Genomic DNA, 19216 nt, shown 5'->3' with positions numbered 1-19216 from the left:
TGCACAAAAAGACACTTAAAGACTATACCTAACTTTAGTCTGACTCCACTAGATCAGTGTTTCCCAAACCCCTTCAGACATTCAATCTCCAGCTACGTACCCACCCACCACCCCCCACTCATACATATTTATTTTTTTCATGATGGTAATACCCCCCCCCCCCCCCCCCCCCAGCTCAGCTCAATAGAAGTCCAGTGAGAGGTCACACACTTGTGGCTTCCACTGCCCGACAGCTCAATTCAATTTAATACAAATGTATTTATATAGCGCCATAACAATAAATGGCGCTTTACAGAGCCCAGAGCCTGAACCCCCTTGGTGCAAGCACAATGGCAACAGGGGCAAGGCAAAACTCCCAGTTATTCAGGAAGGAACCTTGAGCAGAACTACGGCACACAAGGGGGACCGATCTGCTTAAGGGTCGGCCAGGTGGAGATAGGGAGGGGGGGATGGGGGGAGGGTTGTGTGGAAGGGGAAGGGAAACAATACTTGTTGTACTCAATTGGATAAACATACAACCAATCAGCTCGCCAGAGGCAGCCATGTTTGTTGAAAACAAATTCAACTCAAGCGCTCTTTGGTGACGTGGGTGTTACGTTACTGTGAATTATCTGTCCATCATCGTATAAAGCCCGCCCTGACAATTTGATTGGTCCGAACTAATTTTTGATCAGAGATAGTTTCTCCCCAACGGAGCAATGCCAGACTGGACTTCCCAACCTCAAATGTTGTGGGCAGGGCCAAGTTCAGTCTGGCACCCAGGCTAGTTGGATCATGTAGTTAGTCGTTAGTAGATAGTCAATTTGGGAGACGGATAAGGAGATACTTTAAGGTAGCTCTCTCTCTCCCGGCACAAAATTCGACCCACTCAAGCATTAGTTAAAGAATGTTAATGATGTTCAGCTTTATATAGTTCTATATAACCATTTATTATATAGCTGTTAATCTATCTATCTTGCCTATCTATCTATCTGTCTGTCCATCTCAGTGAAAAGGTTGGGCTAGAGCCATTGGACGTACCCTTGACAACCAATACAACTCCAACAGGCAAGCCAAGTCTAGCCTGTATGAGTAAAACCAATAAGGCCAGTAAACCAGCCCTCACACCGTCTAAAGGTACGTACACACACACACACACACACGCGCGCACGCGCACACGCACACAAAAACGCACACGTACACGCACACACACACACAAGCTACATTACTAATAAAGTTGTGTTCATACTCACACAGAGACACACATTAGAACTCATACTATACTTGACATTAAAGTCTCGACATTCACATCTTCCTCTGACTTTGTTTGTTTGTTTGTTTGTTTGTTTGTTTAGAAAATGACTCCGCCCCCACCAGCTGGAGGTCAATGCTTAAGCCTGTCTCTAGGGAGACCAAGTGAGTATCTCTCACCTCTGCAGTCAGTCAGTCTGTCACATCTGTGGGAGCACTCACTTTGAGGAATGGATCAAAACTCGTGCACAGATACACACACTCTCACAAGGACTCACACACCCACATCATATAGGGCAAACTACCCATAAACTTTTATCAAATTCAACCATTTTCTCCCCCAGACACTCAGCCCCTCCCACCCTGCCTTTCTCTGCTCTGATTGCCTGTGTGGGGGTGAGGCCATAGACATGTATAGGTAGACGCCGCCTCCACTGCTTCTCGGCGAAACGCGTCGCCGCCATTTTGGGAAAGGAGCTCTCTGCCGTCAGAGGTCTGTCAGACGTGTCAAACAAGCGCAAGTTGCCAGGAGCTGCGGTTTATCTGGATACAAATCACGATAACCTTTTACATTTCGCAACCAATTTCATGGAGTATTCAAGGGTTTATGCTCTACGTGAAGTGTGTGAAAAAGATTTGCCTCTACGTTACTTTGAATCTCGCTAGTTTAATCGCCAGTCATACATGTGCATGGGTCTATGATAAACGCTCACTTTTCTTGCAAAGCTCGTGCATTTTGAAAATACTGAGAAGATCTATAAACTATCGAAATAGTGCTTCTTTAGTTACTACGTATTGACCATCATTAAGAGAAAGACCATACATCAAATAGTGAGAAACTGGCAGTCAGTGTGTTTTTCATAGTTTAATAGTTCCTTTTCAAGTATGTGCATTAAGAAACCTTGAACAGTGCAATTGGCAATACACAGTTATTTCACAAATCAACATTACAAAAAAAAGCTATATATTTCTATAGCAGTAAAAATATACACATCTCAATATATACATAGCCTACACATCTCAATAGTTGAACTGTAATATAAATAACATAGCATATATCAAATACAATATAATATAATGACTCAGTATAATGTGCAATGGAATAACATATATATGATATATATAATATGTGATACAATTAGGGATTCAAATTATCGATTAATTCATTAATCATTAGTTGATAATCTTATCGATCGACTTTCGATTAATTGATAAGCGGCGTTTCAGTGCTTCAATAGGGCCTTTAAAAATAGGCCCTATTATTATTATATTACATTACATTATGATTATTCTATTATATTCTATTATACATTCCTCAAGTAATTATGCATTAGGAAAAGAAAGCAGAAAAGTTTTTTTTATGGTATAACAAAATCCATTCATTAATAAAAAAAAAAAGAAATAAATTATGGACTGGCTCAGTTCTTGCATTTGAAACAGACATAAAACAAAAAAGAATAGAAGAAATTAAATAGAGCCAAACAGAATATTATTGAGCCTATAGATTATGAAGAAACTGCATCTAGGCTATTACAAGCTAAATAGCCAGCACAACTCTCTGAAGTTTAACTCGCGCTCACGGTAGTGAGGGATAGAGTAACTTTACATTCTTAATGACAAGCCATCAGGCAAAGGTAAGCTAGCCCGCTAACGAGCTAGGTATCTAATCATTAAGCCTGAGTGAGCTAGTCCGCTATCAAGCTAAATAGCCAACTCAACTCTTACTTACTTACTTACTCTCATGAGCCAAACTCACGGGCACACGTTAGCGCGGGAGTAGACAGAGATATTCACATTCATAGCAAGGTGAGCTAGCCCGCTAACGAGCTAGGTAGCTAACTCTATGAAGTCTCAGTGAGCTAGCCCGCTAACGAGCTATTAGCTAACCTGAGTTTTAAGACTATAAGCCATAACTCGCGGCAGTAAGCGAGAGAAGGTATAATACAGTGTAGCTGTGATTTTTAGGTTGACCAGGTGAACTGGAAGCATGCACGGTGTTCAAATGGTAACTGAGTGAGCTAGTGGAACTATTGTATTTCAATACCGCATTACACAGAGAACATTTGTTTTCAACCGGTCTCTCGCGATAGCGCCCTCTAGCGATTAATCGTGATTAATACATTTTGATCGAGCAACCTCTTAATCGACAATTAATCTAAAGTCGATTAATCATTTGCATCCCTAGATACAATATAATATATTTTAAGTATAAGTATATATTCATATTATAATATACAGCCGCGGAAAAAATTAAGAGACCACTTCAAAATTATCAGTTTCTCTGGTTTTACTATTTATTGGTATGTGTTAAAGTAAAATGTACATTTTAGTTTTATTCTATAACCTACTGGCAACATTCCTACCAAATTTCAAATAAAAATATTGTCATTTAGATCATTTATTTGCAGAAAAATGACAATTGGTCAAAATAGCAAAATTGATGCAGTGTCTTCAGATCTTGAATAATGCAAAGAAAACAAGCTCATATTCATTTTTAAACTACACAATACTAATGCTTACACTTAGGAAGAGTTCAGAAATCAATATTTGGTGGAATAACCTTGATTTAAAATCACAACTTTCATGTGTCTTGGCATGCTCTCCACCAGTCTTTCACATTGCTGTTGGGTGACTTTATGCTACTCCTGGCGCAAGAATTCAAGCAGCTCGGCTTCTTTTCATGGCTTGTGACCATCCATCTTCCTCTTGATCACATTTCAGAGGTTTTTTATGGGATTCAGGTCTCGAAATTGGGCTGGCCATGACAGGGTCCTGATCTGGTAGTACTCCATCCACACCTTTACTGGCCTGGCTGTGTGGCATGGAGCATTGCCCTGCTGGAAAAAACACTTCTCAGAGTTGGGGAACATTGTCAGAGCAAAAGGAAGCAAGTTTTTCTTCCGGGACAACGTTGTACTTTGCCTGGCTGAGGTTTGTAAAAGACCATAAGGATTGAAAAAGCGGACTGGAGGTTCTTCTAAATTCGTCTTCTCTGATGAGTCCGATTTCACAGTAGGTGCAAGACTCTCTGGCTTGTAGGCCTCTCCAGGTCTCCGTCTAACCATCAGACGACCATGTGTTGGGCAAAGCTGAAAATTGGACTCATCAGAGAAGACGAACTAGAAGACCCTCCAGTCCGCTTTTTTCAATCCTTATGGTCTTTTACAAACCTCAGCCAGGCAAAGTACAACGTTGTCCCGGAAGAAAAACTTGCTTCCTTTAGCTCTGACAATGTTTCCCAACTCTGAGAAATGTTTTTTCCAGCAGGGCAATGCTCCATGCCACACAGCCAGGCCAGTAAAGGTGTGGATGGAGTACCACCAGATCAGGACCCTGTCATGGCCAGCCCAATTTCGAGACCTGAATCCCATCAAAAACCTCTGAAATGTGATCAAGAGGAAGATGGATGGTCACAAGCCATGAAAAGAAGCCGAGCTGCTTGAATTCTTGCGCCAGGAGTAGCATAAAGTCACCCAACGGCAATGTGAAAGACTGGTGGAGAGCATGCCAAGACACATGAAAGTTGTGATTTTAAATCAAGGTTATTCCACCAAATATTGATTTCTGAACTCTTCCTAAGTTAAAGCATTAGTATTGTTTAGTTTAAAAATGAATATGAGCTTGTTTTCTTTGCATTATTCAAGATCTGAAGACACTGCATCTTTTTTGCAATTTTGACCAATTGTCATTTTTCTGCAAATAAATGATCTAAATGACAATATTTTTATTTGAAATTTGGTAGGAATGTTGCCAGTAGGTTATAGAATAAAACAAAAATGTACATTTTACTTTAACACATACCAATAAATAGTAAAACCAGAGAAACTGATAATTTTGAAGTGGTCTCTTAATTTTTTCCGCGGCTGTATATATATATATTTGTACATTTGTACAATTTGACATAATATACAATCATGCTCTTAACATTTTCAGATCTATGCAGTGCAATTGACACAATATATAATTGTGAAATAACTGTGTATTGCCAATTGCACTGTTCAAGGTTTCTTAATGCACATACTTGAAAAGGAACTATTAAACTATGAAAAACACACTGACTGCCAGTTTCTCACTATTTGATGTATGCTCTTTCTCTTAATGATGGTCAATACTAGTAACTAAAGAAGCACTATTTCGATAGTTTATAGATCTTCTCAGTATTTTCAAAATGCACGAGCTTTGCAAGAAAAGTGAGCGTTTATCATAGACCCATGCACATGTAGCCTATGACTGGCGATTTAACTAGCGAGATTCAAAGTAACGTAGAGGCAAATCTTTTTCACACACTTCACGTAGAGCATAAACCCTTGAATACTCCATGAAATTGGTTGCGAAATGTAAAAGGTTATCCTGGCAACTTGCGCTTATTTGACACGTCTGACAGACCTCTGACGGCAGAGAGCTCCTTTCCCAAAATGGCGGTGACGCGTTTCGCCGAGGCAACGGGCTGAAGCAGTGGAGGTGGCGTCTATCTATACATGTCTATGGGTGAGGCCCCTGAGACGGGGTGTGGGTCACATCTAAATGTGTTCCCCGGAGAGCACGAGCCCAGTGAACTTCAGTTCCCCTCTCTGTTCTATTCTGTCTGAGGTGAGAGGAGAGGAGACTATCAGGGGTTTCATACGACACAGGAGGAACATGGTTAAAGATCTGTCTGTCTGTCTGTCTGTCTCTCTCTCTCTCTCTCTCTCTCTCTCTCTCTCTCTCTCTCTCATTTTTGCTCTAACAGCTCCATAGACCTAGTCTTACCCAGCAGCACTGAGACCCAGAGACCTAAGTCCCCTTCTCGTTTATGGGGAGGCAGTGCAGGAAAGCCTCAGGTTTCAGGGCCTACCTCCAGCCTGACCACCAGCACAAGTCCTGCTGCTCCTGCCTCTTCCACTACTCCAACCAGCAAGGGTAAGACCGGGAGGGATGGAGAGAGAGAAGCAGTGGTGTAGTCTTGTTTGCAGTAGTGGAGGGATGGAGAGAGAGAAGCAGTGTTGTAGTCTAGTTTGCAGTAGTGGGTATAATGTCATGACCCCTCCCTCCATGCAACACCCCATAACCACATACTGTAAGAAAGTCCTAAAAGTGATGAGGCAATATCAAGTGTGGAAGAAGAGGGACATGGGAGGTAGAATGTAGCACTTTTAAAGCACCTTGAGACTTTTCTGTTTGTTGAAGTGTGCTATATAAATAAAATTCATTATCATTACTATTAAGTATGTAACGTAGTACTTCAACTTCAGTGCAATAATAAGATATGCATAGTTGAGTAGTTTCAGCTTTAAGTACTTTCTTATCTACTAGCGTACATGTGAGTACAATAATACAAGTTTACCAAAGCTTTTCATCTCTGAGCACCATCATTTGCTCATTTATCTATCTAGCTAGGTTTTCTTATGGTGATGTTTTAGTACCCCGAAAGAGGAAGGTTTGACTGGTTGGACGAACACCGGGTGAAGAGAAGGAGGGAGAAACTGCTACTGTGCTAACTTGAAGGCTAGCAAGCCAATTTACTTAGCTAAACAGCTCTCTTTACATTTTGTGGTTTAAACTAACTGGCTTACTTCAGGCATAGTTGACATGGCAGGAAATATAATTCAATACACATATTGCACATCACCTGCCCTTAGAGTATAATATATACGGGCTAATCAGCTAATGCTAATCTGTATGAGAATGAGATTTATTTTTTCAGAATTTAATTGATTTGTCAGAATTGGATTGATGTAATCCATACATTCCCAAGAATGTTACTTGTTTTTGTTTTATTGCTGACATTTTTATTAAAATTGAATACCTCCATTGTATTTGAAAGCTTGACAACATACAGCAGCAGTGGTTGCACTTGTTGTTTAAATGTGCTCGGGGTGAGTGAGGAGGGGAGAGGGCCGTCTGATTGGGCCATTCTGTCCCAAAACTGTGTTTATATGCATCCTTGCACATTTGTAAGTGGGTGTAGGGAAAGCCCGGAGCTTTCTTAGCAGGTGTACGGCATAGACCTGCATATCATGTAAACAACACCACTCACTGGAGGAAGGGATAGGGAGATGGAGGAAGAATGGAGGTGGGATGAAAAAGGGAGTGAGAGTGAAAGATACAAATGAGCTTTGACTGACTTTTATGTTTGCTTGTCTGTTTTTTCTTTTTTTAAAGGATCCAAAGCACCAGTGATGACCGAGACACCCAAATCACCAAAGGTGTGTGTGTGTGTGTGTGTGTGTGTGTGTGTGTGTGTGTGTGTGTGGTGATTGAATGTGTGTTTCTTTTGTGTAGGGTAAACCAGAGTATAATCCCAAAATGAGATTTGTGTGTGTGTGTGTGTGTGTGTGTGTATTATCTATGTATGCTTGTCTTGTGTAGGGTAAACCAGAGTATATGAGTCCCAAAGAGGATATTCTGGTGTTTGTGTGTGTTGTGTTAGATTTCTGTGTGTGTCTGGTGTGTGTGCAGGGTAAACCAGAGTATATTCCCAAAGAGCAGATTCTGTGTGAGTTGGATGAGATTGAGAAGAATCTGAATAACCTGGAAAGGAAAGGAGTGGAGATGGAGAAACAACTCAGAGTGTTTGAAGAGGGTGAGTGAGTTCACCCACTCTCACACACACACTCTCACACACACACACACACACACTCACTCACTCACTCACTCACTCACTCACTCACTCACTCACTCACTCACTCACTCACTCACCTCTCTCTCTCTCTCTCTCTCTCTCTCTCATACACACACACACACACTCTCTCACTCTCTCTCTCTCTCTCTCTCTCTCCCATACTCACAATCACTTACAGTCTTTCTTTCTCTCGATTCAATTCAATTCAAGAGCTTTATTGGCATGACTGCATACAATACAACGTTGCCAAAGCATGTTTACATAAAATGTACAATCACAATTAATACAAATAAATAATTATTATTTAAAAAAAAAAAAAGTCATAGATAGTAACAATGTGGTATACAAATATATAGAAGGTTCATTGTCAATTATTAAAAAATGAAATATTGGTTATGTGAGACAGGGGGTTCACATTACTGTGGAGCTCATGACAGGCTGATACATATTTTGCTGCCAGTCTACAGCAGTCCTTCCTCTCTCCCAGTAGAGTGTGTGTGTGTGTGTGTGTGTGTGTGTGTGTGTGTGTGTGTGTGTGTGTGTGTGTGTGTGTGTGTGTGTGTATGCACAGCAGTCCTTCCTCTCTCCCAGTAGAACTGAGAGTCTGTCCAGATCATTTAGACGGTGGAATTCTGGGAATATTTGTGTTAAATAATGGTCTCTAAGACTTTGGTTATGGTTGCACTGGATCAGGAAATATAGCTCTGTCTCTACTGTTCCCTGGTTACAGAGGAAGCACAGCCTCTCCTCTTTGGGCCGTCAGGTCAGTCTGTGCCGGCCGACTTATACTGCCAGGTTGTGTTCACTCAGTCTGTATTTAGTTAAAGTTTTCCTCAGTTTTTTTTTCATACATCAACATGATTGGACAAAACCTGATTGGACAAAACCGTTTGCCACGGTGTACTGTCTGTTTAGTGATACATATGTTTCTAATTTGTTCTGTGATTTTGTTAGTTTTTCCCAGTGATCTCTATATTTTTCTTTTTCTTTCATAATGATTTGATTGGGTCTGATTATCAGAGATCCTGAGTTTTGAGGCTGAGGTTGTCGTTGTGTAATGACCTGGGTGGGTGATGGTTCACCCAGCCTCTGGACAAGTAAGCAGAGGGGACTCCCTTGTGGGTTCAACTCCTGACAGCATAGGGCTTAGTAGGAATATGAGAGTGGGTCACTTGTTTTGATATGATTCCCGAAATGTAGGGCTCGTTTTTGGATATTTATTATTGGAGGGTATTGGCCTAATTCAGCTCTACATGCAGAGTTGGGAGCTTTTCTCTGCACTTGGAGGATACTCTTGCAGAACTGTGTATGTAAGATTTAAATTGCGTGTTTGTCCCATTTTGTCCAATCATGTTGAATTTGTGGACCCCACACCTTGCTGCCATATAGTGCAATTGGTTCAATGATAGATTGGAACATTTTGAGCCATGTTTTTACTGTAGATCAACTTGTATAGATTTTTTTGATGGCATAGAAAGCCCTTTTTGCTTTGTCTCTCAGTTCATTCACAGCCAAGTTAAAATTACCTGTGTTTGAAATATTTAGTCCTTAATATGTATAATTTGTTGTTTCTTTAATACGGTTGTCAGGGTAATAGGGTGTGAAAATAGTGTTGTCTCTCTGTGGCCAGGATCTTTTTTGAAAAATTAGTACTTATTGTTTCGGTTTGATTTACAGTCAGGGCCCATGTTTGACAGTATTTGTCTAATTCTGTCAGGTGTTGCTGTAATCCCTCTTTTGTGGGAGACAGTAGGACCAGGTCGTCAGCATAAAATAGACATTTTATTTCAGTGTCTTGTAGTTTCAGGCCAGGTGCAGTGGAGTTCTCTATTTGTTTTGACAATTGATTTATGTACTGAATAGTGTCGGGCTAAGGTTACAGCCCTGCCTTACTCCACGTCTCTGAAAGAAAGATTCTGTTTTCTTTGTTCCAATTTTAATTGAGCACCTCCCGTTAGTGTACATTGATTTGATCAGATCATATGTTTTCCCTCCGATACCACTTTCAAGTAATGTTAGGAAAAGGCCGTTGTGCCAGACTGAATCGAAGGCTTTTTGGAAATCCACAAAGCAGGCATAAATATTTTTGTGCACATAGTTGTCAATTAGTGTATTTAATGTGAAATATATAATCTGTTGTTCTAAATTTAGGTAGGAATCCAATTTGGCTGTTGCTTAATAAATTATATTATGTGATGAAGTCTATGATCCTTGAATTAACGATGCTACATAAGACCTTCCCTACACATGAATATATACAGATCCCACGGTAATTTTGTGGGTCTGTCTTGTCTCCACTCTTAAATATGGGACTTATTAGTCCATCATTCCATACAGTGCCCTCCGCAATTATTGGCACCCTTAGTGAATGTGCCCAAAACAGGCTATGAAAAAATATTTGTTTACTGTTTATCCTCTTGGTCTTTCACTCAAATTATTAACAAAAATCTTACCTTTTCATTGAAATACAATTAATGAAAGAAAACTTATTTTTTTTCATTAAATAAATACCATTCTCCTAAACAGGTGTGCCACAATTATTGGCACCCCTTAATGTAATGTTTTGAGCAGCCTCCCTTTGCCAAGATAACAGCTCCAAGTCTTCTCCTATAATGCATGATGAGGTTGGTGAACACATGGCACAGACCTGAGACCATTCCTACATACAGTATCTCTGCAGATCCTTCAGATTCTGAGGTCAACACATTTGCAGATTCGGCTTCAGCTCTTCCCACAGATTTTCTATTGGGTTTAGGTCTGGGGACTGTGATGGCCATGGTAAAGCCTTAATTCTGCTGTCGGTGAACAATGTTTGTGTTGATTTTGAGGTGTGCTTCGGATCATTGTCCTGCTGGGAGGTGCAACCACGGCCCACTTTAAGCTTCCTAGAGGGGGGCTGTTAGGTTTTTGTTTAATATCTGCTGGTATTTGATGGAGTACATGATACCATGTATCCTAACAAGATGTCCAGGGCCTTTGGAAGTAAAAAAGCCCAACAACATCAGAGATCCGCCACCATACTTCAATGTGGGTATGGATTGCTCTTCTGTATGGCTATCTTTCTGTCTACGCCAAACCCACCTTTGATGTTTGTTGCCAAGAAGCCTTATTTTGGTCTCAGTTTTTAATCCAAAATAGGTCACTTGTGTGATTCGTGTAGATCTGCAATAAAAATATTGGGGGGGTCCTCCAAGTAATCTGCGAACGCAAGCTGTCCTGAATATTTTTTTCAACCTTGTTCGTTTGGCCATCCCATGTCATCTGGACAGGCACGCTTTTTAAGGCATTTACGGTAACGTGTGACGTTGGGAAAGCTGCAGGAACGTTATGCTATCTAACGTAGGCTAACGAGCTAATGTCAGACATTTGGCTGACAGACGCATTGCAATTCACATCTACCGTTTTTGCTGATTACAATAACGGTGTTACCGGATAGTACAGTTTCGATTTCTCTGTAACTTTTGAAAAATCTAAGCATGAAAACACCAAAAAATGTAAATTTACGCCAGCCGAGTTTGGTCCGGAGATTAGCTGTCCATTTTCCAGCTCACTTTTTCTCGCACGCCCCCTTCATTGAGGCAGAGGATACATTCGCCTCCCCTTTGTGTTTTTCTGACAGATCAGCAAGATTAAATAGCTTCTACACATACGTGAAATACATTACCTTTTATATGGATACAAACGAAATATAATAAGTTTCTACAATTATTTCAGTGATGACAAACAATGAGAAAGCAAAAGGCATGCGCTCAACCCAGTCTGTGACTGGGATGAGGTGCAGCTCGTCGCTGCCTGTCCTCGCGAGTCGCCTCTCTGTTTGAACAGGACATGCTTAAATTCAGCGATTTTGATTATAAAAATGATCAGAATCATACAAATATTACATTTAAATCAGAGATCAGTTGATACATTTCAATATTTATTTTATCTTATCATTATTTGTTTTTTAACTTTTCAACATTTTGTTTTTAACTTTTCATGAGGCTCTGCCTCTCCTGACTGCACGTGTGTATGTAATGTGGCTGGGTTGGCCTGTGCCCGTGCAACATTCAACTCAGTAATGTTTATGATTAAACTGCTACCAGAGCACAAAATTGTTTACAACAGCACAAAGTTCTTCATAGATCTAGCCTCTTAATTAAGCTGTCAAAGTGCACCAGATTGATGCATTGAACTTTAAAATGTGCAAAATATATTCCCCGGGGAGTATGCCACGGACCCTCCCAGGGGGGTTCGCATCGTCCGTCACCTTTTCCATCCCTGATGAGTTTGCACCCCTTACATTTGGCAAACTGTAGGCACTTTAGTTTGTTGTTGATTGACAGCAGAGGCTTTTTTCTGATAACCCTCAAAACAACTTGTGGTGATGTAGGTACAGTCTGATGGTAGTTTGGAGACTTTCTGACCCCAGGACTTAACTAACCTCTGCAATTATCCAGCTGTGATCCTTGGAGATTCTTTTACCAGTCGAACCATCCTCCTCACGGTGCGTGGGGTTAATTTACAGATAGATCCTCTTCCAGGCTGATTCCTGACATCTCCTGTCGCTTTTAACTTCTTAACTATTGCCCTGATTGTGGAAGTGGGTATTTCCAACTGTTTAGATATTTTCTTATTTCCCTAAATCCGGATTTCAGCAGCTCAACAACTTTTTGTCGCACTTTGACACTGAGTTCTTTTGTCTTTCCCATCTTGATGAATGACTAAGGGTATTTGGCATGGGTCACCTCATATTTATACCTCAGTGAAGCAGGAAGCCATGGTTGACCACTTAAGAGTTGCTAATGAAACAGGTGAACTCAAAAATGTAAAACATGACTGGTAATATACTTCAGTTAGATTTTAATTATAGGATTTTCTAGGGGTGCCAATAATTGTGGCACCCATGTTTTGGAGAAAAATATTTTATGTAATGTCAAAATGATTATTTCTTTCAAGAATTTTACTTCGATGAAAAGGTAAGATTTTTGTGAATATTTTGAGGGAAAGACCAAGATGACAAATAGCAAAGATATATTTTTTCATAGCCTGTTTTGGTCACATTCACTAAGGGTGCCAATAATTGTGGAGGGCACTGTATATCAGGAAAGAAGCCAGCTCTAAGTACTAAATTTAAACATTTTAGGATGGCTGATTTGCATTTATCGTCTGTGTGTTTGAGCATCTCTTTGAGGATGCCGTCCGGTCCACAAGCTTTTCTACACTTTAAGTTTTTTCAGTTTTTGATCTAATTCGTTTTCTGTAATTTCATAATCTAAAGGGTTCTGGTAGTCCTTAATTTAAAGATCGTTTCTAATTTATTCAATTTGCCTTGTATTTGGTGACGTTTTGATGTGATATGGGTTTCTTGGTATAGATCTTTGAAGTGGTTGAACCATATAGCTCCATCTTGAATGGCCAGATTATTATTTGTATTATTATTGCTGTTTAAGGCCCTCCAGTGGTCCCAGAAACTGTTTGAATTGATTGAGTCTTCAATTAGGTTGACTTGATTTTTGAGGTGGTGCTCTTTCTTTGTTCTTAGTGTCTCTTTATATTTTTTTTGAGTGTGTCTCCGAATACGTCGGTCCTGATTGTTTGGAGCCCTGTGCTTTTGGTTAGATAATTGTCTCAGTTTTTTCTGAATTATTTTGCATTCTAAGTCGAACCATTTTTCTTGCTTTTCTATTTTTGCATTTGGTTTTTGTAAAGGTAAGTTCGATTTTTGTGCCACATGATGGAAGATATTATTGATGTGCTTTGTGGCCAGGTTTTCTCCCTCTTTACTGCTGGGATATGAATGGGTCAGGAAAGAGTTGAGATTTCATGGCTGATCATAGCCTCCTGATATTCAGGTAGTTTGCTTTGCTCCCATCTATAGTTAGTTGCTATATTATATAATTACCTGGAGTTGGGGAATGGTTGGTTATAGTGGAGTCTTTTTAGGTACATTTTGATCTGGTTATGGTCTGAAAAGGGGGTTTGTTGCCTGAGAGAGAATGGGTCTAAATCTGTTATTGCATAATCTACTGTGCTACTGCCAGTGGCGCCGGAATGATTTCAGTGGTGGGGGGGCCAAATGCGAATGCATGTGTCACTCTCCTTAATTTTTGCTATATCAATCGTGCGCATGCAGGCAGCCAGGCGCTAAGCAGTTTGATAACATTTTCATGAACGCAACCTACATCTACTCAACTCTGCTACTCATCCTATAAATACATGTTCCTTATGCGGCACAAATTTAAACAGGCTTTCCAATGGTATAATAGGTATTGCCCAGAGGCATTGATACAAAAAGAAACAATCTACCAAACACACATTTCCTTACTTTTTGTCCGATGTTTATCTATACCGCGAAATAGGCTAGTCTTTGTATTGTAAGGCCCTCGCTAAAGTCCAAATCTCTCGCCATCTCAAGAGAGCATTAAGTCTCCCTCTCCCGAATATGGGAGCAGTCAGGTCCCCCTGTTTAGCGGTCTTCGCCATAGACATGATTAGGTCTATGGTCTTCGCTGCCGCTATTCTATTCTACGTCTATGGTCTTGCCGACCACGCCGCGTCTTCGAACTTGAGTTGTTGTGGGACCGCAGTGCAGTGTGGGAGCAGGAGCACTACACTGTGACGGTTAGCTTAAATTCTAAGAATATGTGTGTTGTATTCATCAAAAAGATGTGTGGTTTGTGTTTAAGCCTTCCTGTTATTATGTCAATGTGTTCCAATTCATGTAGTTTGAAGTGCGTACCATGCTCATGTTGTATACAGGTTTCGGAGTTATTACTGACTATAGGTCTCTCACCATGGTACTGAAAATTAAGCCAAACACTTAAAGACAGCGTGGAAACGACGCAATTGGTAATTAGGCCCACGGCATAGTAGAAATTAGACGACTTGCAAGAGCACCACAACAAATAAAAAACTGGTGACGGCGCACCAAAATTAACAAACTCCAAACTGCACACCAAAAGACCAAAGACACAATAAAAATGATAATTTAAATAGATAAAAATGTGCTTACTTACATCATAGCTGAATTTTCCTGGACACATTTCACCAGTTATTTGTCTTCCATGTTAGCAAAGCAAACAGCCAGCAGGGCTCACAGTAGGCTACATTTAGTTTGGGTGAGTAGCATAGCCATGTCTTTGGTAACTCCAAGTCAGACTTGATTTTGCAAACGAAATATGCTCTTGTAAAGCAGCGGCTATCCTCGGTATTCCGTGGGAAGGGGCCAGTAGGTTTGCATGACCCCATGGAGACTATATAATGTTTGACATTTGAGTCTAGACTCTCAGGGAAAATGTCCAATGTCAGTCGGATACTCAAGGAGAGTCGATACGATTGGCATGGCATCTACCTCGCTCTGTTCCATATTTTCATCTACCTCGCTCTCTTCCATATTTCCACCCTCTCCATTGATGTTTGGGCTGGTGCTAGCCAGCGAGCTGCTGCTACTATTGCCTCAGATCTCTCTTGCTCCCGCTCAATTTCGATCTCCCCCTTAGGAATCCTTTGGAAAAAAAATCTGATTTTTGGCAACTTATTCCTGTCTTTGTCCAATTTTTCTTTTTGTTTTCGTTTTTGAGAACCACTTATATGTTTGTATTGCGAATTCGACTCCATCTCTATCACTCGCTCGGGTTAAACTTTTAGTTGTTTAATGGTTGCCTAAGCTACGCAATACACGTTCAATATCATATCCCACAATCCCCAGTCACAATTTTAAAATAAATACACCAAAATACATCGTTGGTAGCTTCGAAAAATATTGAATGATCCCTAAAATATAAAAAAAGTTGTCAATATTACTTCAAATATGTTTGTGTAATTACTTTATATAGCATGCTATTATTTGGATGGATACTCTTCCAGGGCCACCATGGTAAAGAAGTGTAAGACTTTAATGACTTTATATACATTCCGATTTGGTATGTCTCTGATGTAGGCATGTATTTACAATATTAATACCAAACTGTTCAAGTTAATCCGTAATGTTTTCAATCTCAATGAAGGGGCCCTGGCAGGGGACATGATATTGCCGACGTGAGTGGAACATTTCGAAGACCGACGGGCCCCTGATTGGCCCGGGCCCGTACGCGCCCGCATACCCTGCTTACCGATGGTTACGCCACTGGGCCTGGCACTTCTAATGGCCCCCCCACTGTCTCTTTGTCTTTGTGGCAATGACAAATAAAGTACTTTGAACTTTGAACTTTTGAACTTTGAGTATCTTCAGGTTAGCAGAAATGTAATGTCAATGAATGGCTTAGGAATGACGTGTGCAACCAATACAAAAAAAAAAAAAAAAAAATCCCGAAAAGTGGGGGGGCCATTGGCCGTGCGGCCTCTATGGTTCCGGCGCCAATGGCTACTGCCAAGAGAGGAGTTGTAGGTGTAACGGCCAAAGGAGTCCCCTATTAGACGACCATTGGCTATGTATAGACTGAGGGATCGGCAGAGTTGCAGTAATTCTTTCCCATTTCTATTTGTTAATTTGTCATAGTTATTCCTTAAGGGAATAATTAGACTGGTGTTGGTTTTGTAATTAATGTATTTATCTCCGTTTGTATTGGTAGTGTCTGGCTCTGCAGCTGTGCGGGCATTTAGATCGCCAATAATTAGGATATTTCCCTGGGTTTGGAAGTGGCTCTCTCTCATACACACACTAACTCACACTCTCTCTCTCTCATATACACACACACTCTCTCTCTCATATACACACACTCAATCACACTCTCTCTCTCTCTCTTTCTCTCATACACACACTCACTCACACTCTCTCTCTCTTTCTCTCATACACACACTCACTCATACTCTCTCATATGCACACACTCTCTCTCATATACATACACACACACACACACACTCTCATACACACACTCAATCACACTTTCTCTCTCTCTCATACACACATTCACTCACTCAAACTATCTTTCTCTCGCTCTCACACACACTCACTCTCATACACACACTCACTCTCTCTCTCTTTCTCTCATACACACACTCAATCACACTCTCTCTCTCTTTCTCTCATACACACACTCACTCACACTCTCTCATTTGCACACACTCTCTCTCATATACACACTCACATACTCTCTCTCTCATACACACACTCAATCACACTCTCTCTCTTTCTCCCATACACACACTCACTCACACTCTCTCTCTCTCTCATACACACATTCACTCACTCAAACTATCTCTCTCTCGCTCTCATACACACACTCACTCTAACACTCTATCTCTCTCATACACACACTCTCTCTCTATCTCTCTCTCTCATACAGACTATCTCTCTCTCTAATCTACACACACACACACACACATTCACATTCTTTCTCTCATACACACAGACACACACTAGACCCTTTTGATCTGCACAGTCAGGCTAAACTCTGAATATTGTCATTCGTTTGAATTACCACTAGAGGGCACACAAATATAACATTTGCTGTGTGTGTGTGTGTGTGTGTGTGTGTGTGTGTGTGTGTGTGAGACAGAGTGTAAGGAGGATGTGTTGCAGGATGAACTCATGGTGGAATGGTTTACCCTCATCAGACAGAAACAGGTCTACATGCGGCGTGAATCTGAGCTTGTCTACATGTGAGTGTGTGTTATTTTAGGCTCTGACAACATCAATGTACTCACTTTGTTTGTGTGTGTGTTTGTGACTTTTGTTGGCGTGTTTTTGTTTTCATGGTTAAAACGCATAAACAATCTTCTTTTTCATCCATAAAGAACTTGCTCAAAATACTTGGTGTGTTTATGTGTGTCCTTGTGTGTTTGTGTGTGGCCTTGTGTGTTTGTGTTTGTGTGAGTCCTTGTGTGGTTGTGTTTATGTGTGTTCTTGTGTGTTTGTGTTAGGGCTGGGCGGTATATCGATATTTGAGATGTATCGATATTTTTAAAAACGAGATATGGAATGAGACGCTATCGTCAACATCGATATAGTTTCATTTCCGTTTAAAGTACAGCACATTTGTTCCGAATAACAGCCATTTCGAGCCGCGGCTGCCGCCTCCTACTCTGCTTCTGTCTCCCGCTCTGCCTCCGGCTCACACACACACAGCCCCGCCCCCACTCACGTCACTTTTTTTAAATCCCCTACAGCGCGAAAATCATTTTCTGTTATGTTTGAGATTTCTGTAATGTTTTAAGTTACATTTAATTCAATTAAATAACATCACACAACGTGTGGCTTTGACTGAAACGTTGCAGATGCGTCTTTCTGTCATGGGCCAAATAAAGACTGGCAGGCAACTCATGCGCAACTGCGCTTTCGCTGGCTACATCGAATCTAAACGACACGTAGGCCCGATTACCTCAAATATCAAATGAGCGGACGGTAAAGATCCCTATGGCGAGGCTACGTGCAGTTTCGGTAGGTCGGGACGATTTATGAATTTGCCTATTTTAATGCAGCTGCCGTCACGTAAGTTAATGGTTATGCTGCGACTCATTGAAAATCTTGGTTACACTCTGCACCGCCCGTTGTCTCACCAGGATTGCGAACTTTGCAACTTGCTGCAGCTGCTTGGTCGGTCTCTTCCTCTCTAACTTGATCAGGCATAGTACGGTTTAAGTAGCATCTGCTAATGTTAGTTAGTTAGCAAGTAGGCTATCTGTGGCTGACACCTGACTGACAGATCCATTGTTGACGCAAACTTTGTTGCAAATTGTACATACATGTGATTTAAATAGGCTAAAAGGTTACATAGTGTAAGACATAGATGATAACTATTGACACTTACCAGGAACACAGTTCGTCAGCCGTAAGTTTCAATACAAGTTGACCAGACTACTTGCTATGAAAGATGTGAAGCACAAAAACCGTTGCAAATGACAGCAGTCAATTAACTTTACGCCGGTGTTAATCAAATAATCAATGGAACTTTTTGGAACATTCTGAAGAGCTGTATAATTTGATGAGATACGTTAATGAAATCACAAAAATATAACAGGCACATCAGCAACTTGCGCGATTCTTTTCATGTAGGTAGACTGATTCATTTAACAAATTTAGGATTGAGAACAAGCACAGCAAAACGTCACTGAAAAAGAGAGCACAGAATGCCGAGTTGGAGCGTGCCAACGGCAACTATGTTATTATTGCGTCAAAAAATATCGATATTTATCTTATATCGACATTTTGCTTGAAAATATCGAGATATGACTTTTGGTCCATATCGCCCAGCCCTAGTTTGTGTATCCTTGTGTGTTTATGTGTGTGTTTTGTGTTTATGTGTTCTTCTATGACAGAGCTACCAGTCAGGATCTTGAGGAGCAGCAGCCCAGTGTTGAAGCCGAACTCAGGAGGCTGATGATGAAACCTGGTAACACATGTCAGGAAGGATAGCAAAATACTTTGACGATCCCCTCCTGTCTGTCTCTTTGTCTTCCTGCCTG

General features: G+C 40.7%; 1 protein-coding gene across 1 annotated transcript in view; it reads left to right on the top strand.

Moving 5' to 3' along the window:
- Nucleotides 1-19216, top strand: part of LOC308370270 (MICAL-like protein 2) — a gene marked incomplete at both ends in the record, with an annotated part of 57379 nt that overhangs the window by 18052 nt on the left and 20111 nt on the right. The window contains 7 exons of the mRNA XM_080844928.1: nt 989-1116; nt 1335-1395; nt 5960-6129; nt 7372-7415; nt 7669-7792; nt 17311-17413; nt 19070-19143. Coding sequence (XP_080701054.1) covers nt 989-1116; nt 1335-1395; nt 5960-6129; nt 7372-7415; nt 7669-7792; nt 17311-17413; nt 19070-19143 — 704 coding nt within the window. The remainder of the gene's footprint in view (nt 1-988; nt 1117-1334; nt 1396-5959; nt 6130-7371; nt 7416-7668; nt 7793-17310; nt 17414-19069; nt 19144-19216) is intronic.

This window comes from Sprattus sprattus, assembly GCF_963457725.1.
Source record: "Sprattus sprattus genome assembly, chromosome: 9".
Lineage (NCBI taxonomy): Eukaryota > Metazoa > Chordata > Actinopteri > Clupeiformes > Clupeidae > Sprattus > Sprattus sprattus.
This window is presented reverse-complemented; position numbering and strand designations above follow the sequence as displayed.